The following is a 7,482-nucleotide window of genomic DNA, read 5'->3' on the forward strand; positions in this document are numbered from 1 at the left end:
ACCCTGGCCCAGGCTGCCCAGGGAAGCTGTGGCTGCCCCATCCCTGGCAGTGTTGAAGGGCAGGTTGGATGGGGCTTGGAGCAGCCTGGGCTGGCGGGAGGTGTCCCTGCCCACGCAGGGGGTTGGGACTGGGTGGGCTCTCGGGTCTCCTCACACCCCGAGCAGCCGCTCCCGCTCCCGCCAGCAGGTGCCGCCCTCCCCGCCGACACACACAAGATGGCGGCGGCGGCGGCGGTGGCGGCGGGCGGCGGGTCCCGCTGCGCAGCGCCGGCCGCCATGCTGGTGAGGGCGAGCGGAGCGGGGCCGGGCGGGCGGCGGGGGCTGGGGCGGGGCGGGGCGGGCGGCGGGCCCGGCTGGTTCCCGCTGCGGCGGGCGCTGCTGGCGGTGCGGGGCGGGGAGGCGGCCGCGCTGCTGCAGGGGCTGCTCACGCAGGACGTCACGCGCCTCCTGCCGCCGCCGGGGCCGCCGCCGCCGCCGCGCGCCCTCTACGCGCACGCGCTGAACGCCCAGGGCCGCTGCCTCTATGACCTCATCCTCTACAGGTGAGACCCGGACGGGGGGGGGGGGAGGGTTGTCATGGAAACGGGCTGTTCCCGCGCCCGCCCGCCGCGCCGCGGGGCCCGCAGGCGCTTCGGGGGGCGGGGGGGGAGGGGGTTTGTTAAGAGGGGAGGGGGGAAAATGCCGCCGTTCTGCGTGTTCGTCACCCCTGGCTGCCCTTCCCGTCAGGTACCTGCGTGGAGTCACGGAGCTGCGGGATTGTTTGGGGGGGAAAAGGCCTTTTAGGGTCACCCAGCCCAACCCGTTCCCCCAGCCCTGCCCAGGCCACCCCTGCCCCATGTCCCTCAGCACCATCTCCAGGGCTTGGAAACCCCTCCAGGGATGGGGACTCCCCCCCTGCCCTGGGCAGCCTGGGCCAGGCCCTGACAACCCTTGCCAGGAGGGAATTGTTCCCCAGATCCAACCTCAACCTCCCCTGGCACAACTTGAGGCCGGTTCCTCTTGTCCCATCCCTTGTTCCTGGGGAGCAGAGCCCGACCCCCCTGGCTCCAACCTCCTCTCAGGCAGCTGCAGAGCCAGCAGGTCTCCCCTCAGCCTCCTTTGCTCCAGGCTGGACACCCCCAGCTCCCTCAGCTGCTCCTGCTCAGACTGGTGCTCCAGCCCCTTCCCCAGCTCCCTTGCCCTTCCCTGGACACGCTTCAGCCCCTCCATGTCCTTCTTGTCCTGAGGGGCTCAAAACCGACCCCAGGATTCCAGGTGCTCCCTGCCCAGTGTTAGAAATGAATGGTAGTGTTGATTTTGCATTCTAGTGTTAGAAAGGTACGGTTTGGTTTGGTTCACATACATATATTCTAGTGTTAGGAACATATAGTTTGTTTGACCACATTTATATTAGGACCACATATAGGAATATATAGTTTGAGATATGTTAGGAATATAATTGTTTGTTTGAGAGATATCTACACATTCCAGTGACACCTGGAGTGGTTTATGGGCCAAGAAACTGAGGGACTTAATTGGGCTCCATCTGGGGGATCTGAACATGGAGAAGGATTTATGGCCCAAGATAAGGCCGAACAAAGCTACTTCTATGTTGCTTCTCAGGGCAGGATGACACCAGTAGATTGTTAATTGGGAAGGCAGCCAAGGGGGCAAGAAAGGTCAAAATTTTACCTTAAAAGGTAAAAAGTAAACTGCTAAAATGGAATGTGTAAACAGGGGCGGGAAACTTATAGGATAATTTGAAGCGTCGGATAGGCTGTAAACCCTGGAGTACTCAGCCAGTGGGGAAACAGGGGAGGGAATTTTGCGTCGGGAATAGGGAATATAAACCGTTATTCACCTTGCTATAGGTGTGCCTACTTGCTTAGGTCACCCATTCTTGCAAGGATGTAAATAAATTGTGCTTCGCTGAAGGATCTGTGTGGGCCTGTTCATTGGCACGACAAACGTTTCTCACACCAGTGCTGTAAAAGCAGAAAAGTACAATCATGTTAATATTTTTAAAGCAGCACTCAGGTGTGGAGACTATGGGTGCGTTTGGGCCGTATTTGACAGAAGCAGTTTGTGCTGTAGTCCCTGGCAGCACGGCATGCCCGGTGGTGTGTGATGATTACACCACCTGACACCTGATGTAGGTTTGGTGTCAGTGAAAAACTGGGCTCATGCACTGTTGGGTCAGGCTAGCGGTGTGGTTTAATGGCAGGCACAGGTGAATGAAGCTTTTCCTCCTTCTGAAAGTTGCCTCCCTTTAGATCAGCAAGAGAGGTAGAGAAAACTCCACAGCCAGCCCTGTGTCTGTCCCAGAGAGAGGTGAGGACAGTATTTGCTAGGAAAGAGTGGCTGAAAACGTCCAGGTATTTCACTACGGGGAGCTGAGTGCTGCTCTTGTGTGCACCAGCAGCCTTTGGTGAAATTCCCCACATCTCTGGCTTTGCTCCAGGATCAAGATAAAGTCTGTTGGCTTCCGCTGCTGCAGGGGTTTGTTTTTCTGACCTTGTAGGTGTTACTTTTTTTAGGCTTCACGACAGTGCAGAAAAAGAGCCCCACATCCTGCTGGAGTGTGACAGCGGCGTGCTGGATGCCGTACAAAAACATCTGAAACTCTACAAGATCCGGAGGAAAGTAAACATTGCCCCTTGCCTTGACCTCTCTTTGTGGGCTGCCATCCCTGGGGAGCACGCTGGAGACATTGCCAGTTCCCTCACGAAATGTGCAGACCAGGCTCTGATTTTAACTCCTGACCCCAGAACAGAAGTCATGGGCTGGAGACTGATTACAAAGAAAGGAGCAAATCCATCAGAGATTATCCCTGGGAGTCATATTGGAAATATTGAGGATTACCACAGGCACAGGTATAAACAAGGTAAAGTCAAATCCTGTTTTGCACTCTCTGTCGCTGTGTTTTGGGATATGTATGAATTTATGGATTATCACAGTTTCATCTTACTACCAGAGTCCATATGTTGATATAAGACGGAGGAATGAATTATAAAAGCCACCTTGATATGTCTCAATGTGTTTAACATATTAATAAATACAGGTGGTGTTTGCTACTTTGAGGATAAAAGTGATCCTGTAGATGTGATTCTGTCTGGTGGCAGACAGATTGGTTGGCAGAATCAATATTAATAAGCACAGGTATTGTTTTCTACTTAGAGTTTAAAAGTGGTCTGGTAACTATAATTCTGTCTTGTGGCAGAGTCAGTATCTGGGTAGGGTTTCCTGTTACTAACAGGATGGGGTGGTTGGTCAGGAATGCTAACAGCAAAAGAAAAGCAGAATTGTTCATTTTCTTAGAGAGAAACTTCTGTGGTTTGAGTAATTTTGATTATTTTGGGATTAAACATAGTCTGTGTGTTTTCCTTGTTGCTAAGTAAGGAAAAGGAAATACCCTCGTGTACTTTCCTAAAAATGTATGACTGGATTCACAGAGTTATCCCAGAGACCAAGGGGTGGATGATTGATCTGCAAGGGAACTGGATCCCAGGATCTCTGGAGCCTGGGCACAGCTCCCATTGATTTTACTGCGTCCACACGGATAGTGGATTAAATTAATTGGCAGCCTGAGAGGTGATGGTCCTCTGCTTAAACCTGCCTCTGCCTGGTTTGGAAAAGCAAGCTGCTAATGGGTCAGACTGGGCTGGGCTATGGAGGGATATTCCTCCTCATAGAGGGGGCATACTCCAGGAATCTCAACTACTGAAGATCTTAACTGCATTTACCTGTTGGCTTTACTTTTTTTTCCTAGGAATTCCTGAAGGTGTGAAAGACCTCCCTCCTGGAGTAGCCCTCCCACTGGAATCAAACCTGGCCTACATGAATGGCATCAGCTTTACCAAAGGCTGTTACATTGGTCAGGAGCTGACAGCCAGGACCCACCACATGGGTGTCATTCGCAAACGTCTGCTGCCAGTCCACTTTTCAGCTCCTCTTCCCAAGGACAGCATTCCTGAGGGTGCAGAAATCTTAACTGAATCAGGAAAGTCAGCTGGCAAGTTCCGAGCTGGAGGAGGTGAACTTGGTATAGCTCTGCTGAGGTTAGCTAACATCAATGAACCACTCTGCTTAAATGTAGGAGGTGATAAAGTGAAGCTCACTGCAACTATACCCGAGTGGTGGCCAAAAAATGCCAGTAAGTAAATGAGGAACCACCACTTGCACATTTGCCTTATTGAGAATATACTTCCTGTGATAAGTTCGGGAACGGCCTTCAGCTGTTTGTGGTGTTTGATGGGCAGGGGCATTAGAGGATTCTTTAAATCATGACTAAACAGCAGGAACCAGACCCAGCAGTGGATATCCAGGAGGATCATCTGCTAAGTGTTGTGAAGAGGCTTGTACAGCATATGCAGGGATGAGCACCTTTTCCTGAGGGTGCTCTGGATTTACCTGGGGGAAGGCTCCACATCGGGCTCAGTGTGTGTGCAGACTGAAGCAAGAATTTCCCTGTTGTATGCACTGAATGTTTCTGCTCAGAATAACCATTCTGTGGGCTGAGAATGTGTTTGTTTTTTAAAAGGAGAGCGTGCTGCTCCAACCTTGCATAGGATGTGTCCTCAGGCTCAAGTGTTCACTGCAAATTGCGCTTTTAATTCAGCTGCTGCTTAAACTTGCCGCTTGATTGGGTGTTTTTTTCCTACCACTCTTAACTGCTAATTGTGCTCAGGAAGAGGAATACCTTATCATCTTCATTTCAGACCTTGATTTTAGTAAGGTGGGAAAGCTCTCCAACATCCTGGGTCCCTGCTTCAGCACCGACAGAGGGAGCACAGCCAGGAGCAGCCAGGTTCTCTGCCACTCCTGACCTCAGTCACACATGCCTCCTTCCCTCAAATGACTGTTTCAGAGAGGAAAGTGGTATTTCACAGAAAGAAGGTGCACTGGTGCGTGTCCTGGTGTGGCTATTGTATCCGTGTACTGGTGCTTGGCAGAATAATCTCTTACTAGAAGCCCTCGCCCTCTGGTTGCCAACAACAGTTGAGGGGTGGAATTTTTGTTGGCGTCAACATCTTTGCTCAGTCATCTTGTAGAAAAATCCTCCGCTTTCCTGAAGCCTGGGGGGGGGGGGGGGGGTGACCTCGATCCTTCCAGAAAGAAGGGCCAACATGTCCCATCTCAGACCTTGGCTCCTTCTCTCTGTGTTAAGCTGCAGTCCCTGGAGAAGGGGTTAGTGCCACACACACTTGGCTTAGCCTGGTGTTCCTGAGGGGGGATTTTCAGCACAGTCGTTTTTTCTCTGGCTGCTTCATCACCAGACTTGTGAGATCTCTCTGTGCCTCTGGTACAAAATCCTGTTCCTGCTCGGTCTCCAGCTGTGGTTTTCTCCATCCACCATTCCCTGGATTTTCTCAGAGCAGCCCAGTATTTCAGCACTTCTTGGCTGCTTTTTTTGGGCTCCTGCTGCTCTTCTGCCTTCATGCTTTTTCTTGCTTCTGCAGTTGATGTATGTTCTTCTTTGCACCCCCAAAGCCAACCAGCTCTGTGCCTCCTAACCCTGTCAACCTGCAGCAACTTATATGAGCCCTGTGAATTTTTGTATGACAATAAATCCATTGCACACCCACTCTTGAAACAGTGTTTGTGTGGGAGGGTGTGATGAGAGACATGAGCAGGTTAGATCCCATTCTGACCAAGAAAAAAAGCTCTCACATGAGTATTTGTAACAAAAACCATCTGAAGTATATTCTGCTGCTGTTTCAGTGTCACTGTGAAAGGAATTTAGCTGTGAAAAAATGCCCATTTTGGTTAAAACTCTTTATGCTTGCTGTCAAATTAGCTGGTGAAATACCTCATTAAAAGTTTATTGTATCGGGTATTTACATGTGACTTGTCTGAAAGGGAAGAGACGCTGCCTTTGATTTACCCTGAACACTTTTTCTGGTTGCTTGCTGACAGGATGTGAGTGTTACACTGTTTGTCACCCCTGTGTCAGGGTTGAGATGGTTATCGGAGCCTTTCTGCTGGAAAAATAAATGAAACTTTGCCGTTTGTGGTTCCTCCAAATGTAACAAAGGCAGGACTGCGGTGCCTGCTTCTCCAGAAGCAGCTTTTCCTCTGCCAGCCATTGTGCAAAACCCTTCTCAGCATGGTTATATTGTACTTGTTTGCACGCAGCCTGAATAAACACATTTCTTCTGTTTGGGGAAGCCCTGCATCTCCTTCTCAGGTGTGTACCGGTTTCTTATGTGTTCTTAACATCACATGAAAGGCTTTTGGGTTGCTAAGGGCTGCAGGCCACAAACATGGGTGCTCAGACACAAAATACAAAGGCAGGTTGATTCCCAGATCACTTCTTGGGAGAAGGATGTGGCAGAAATTGGAGAGGCCAGCCCCAGTCCGTGTGTTTTTATTCTCCCTCACAGGCTGTGGCTGGGTGAGCTTGGGCTGGCAGGCCAGGCTATTTAGGTGTGGGGTGGATTTTTCCAGGGCATTTGCCTCCCTGGCAATTCATGACACAAAAAACCTCCTTCAGCCAAGGGTGTGACTGAGTGAAGGGCAGTGAGGAGCTCCACTCAGGGACCAAAGCTACCGTGAATAACCACCCACCCTGTTTGGCACTTCAGCCAAAGGGCTGAAATGTTCTCGGCAGCAGGTTTTAATCACCCATTTCTGCAGGAAGAAGGAAACGCTGAGGAATAAAGCGCTGGCACCAGGCCCAAGCGGCCCCTCTGCCACCCTGTGTGGGACAGGAGATGCTTTTATGGTGGAATTCTGCCTCGTTTTTGTACTTTGCTCAGCACAGGCCGTGGTGGCTGAGGGGAGCTGGCAGGTCACCTGCTCAGGTCTTGGCCTCAGGATAAAACAGCTGGAAAATGGGGGCCCTGCTCTCCAACCCTTCCCAGTCCCCCTTCTCTGTGTGTTCTCTCTCACTGCCTCAGTTTCCCCCTCACTGCTTTAGTTCCCCCTTGCTGCCTCAGTTTCCCTTTCACTGCCTCAGTTTCCCCTCACTGCTTTAGTTCCCCCTCACTGCCTCAGTTTCCCACTCGCTGCCTCAGTTCCCCCTCACTGCATTAGTTCCCCCTCGCTGCTTTAGTTCTCCCTCGCTGCCTCAGTTTCCCCCTCACTGTTTTAGTTCCCCCTTGCTGCCTCAGTTTCCCCCTCATTGCCTCAGTTTCCCCTCACTGCCTCAGATCCCCCTCACTGCTTCAGTTCCCCCTCATTGCCTCAGTTTCCCCTCACTGCCTCAGATCCCCCTCACTGCTTCAGTTCCCCCTCACTGCCTCAGTTTCCCCTCACTGCCTCAGTTTCCCCTCACTACATTAGTTCCCTCTTGCTGCCTCAGTTTCCCCTCACTGCCTCAGTTTCCCCTCACTGCTTAGTTTCCCCCTCATTGCCTCAGTTTCCCCTCACTGCCTCAGTTTCCCCTCACTACATTAGTTCCCTCTTGCTGCCTCAGTTTCCCCCTCACTGCCTCAGTTTCCCTTTCACTGCCTCAGTTTCCCCTCACTGCTTTAGTTCCCCCTTGCTGCCTCAGTTTCTCTA

At 51.6% G+C, this 7,482-nt stretch overlaps 1 protein-coding gene across 1 annotated transcript; it reads left to right on the forward strand.

Annotated features, from left to right (window-relative positions):
- The first annotated feature begins 276 nt into the window (after positions 1 to 276).
- Positions 277 to 6,154, forward strand: IBA57 (iron-sulfur cluster assembly factor IBA57). The gene is made up of 3 exons (XM_051612351.1): positions 277 to 542; positions 2,517 to 2,863; positions 3,749 to 6,154. Exons 1-3 carry the CDS (start codon positions 277 to 279, stop codon positions 4,138 to 4,140), a joined length of 1,005 nt encoding a protein of 334 aa, XP_051468311.1. The 3' UTR covers positions 4,141 to 6,154.
- Positions 6,155 to 7,482: the final 1,328 nt, after the last annotated feature.

The sequence above is a fragment of the Apus apus genome, chromosome 2 (assembly GCF_020740795.1).
Source record: "Apus apus isolate bApuApu2 chromosome 2, bApuApu2.pri.cur, whole genome shotgun sequence".
NCBI classification, from domain to species: Eukaryota; Metazoa; Chordata; class Aves; order Apodiformes; family Apodidae; genus Apus; species Apus apus.

Excerpts from the sequence above, each read along its gene's own strand:
- IBA57 (XM_051612351.1), top strand. The coding sequence starts at position 277 with ATGCTGGTGAGGGCGAGCGGAGCGGGGCCGGGCGGGCGGCGGGGGCTG. Across the intron at positions 543-2,516 it reads TATGACCTCATCCTCTACAG|GCTTCACGACAGTGCAGAAA; the intron begins GTGAGACCCGGA and ends TACTTTTTTTAG. Across the intron at positions 2,864-3,748 it reads CAGGCACAGGTATAAACAAG|GAATTCCTGAAGGTGTGAAA; the intron begins GTAAAGTCAAAT and ends TTTTTTTCCTAG.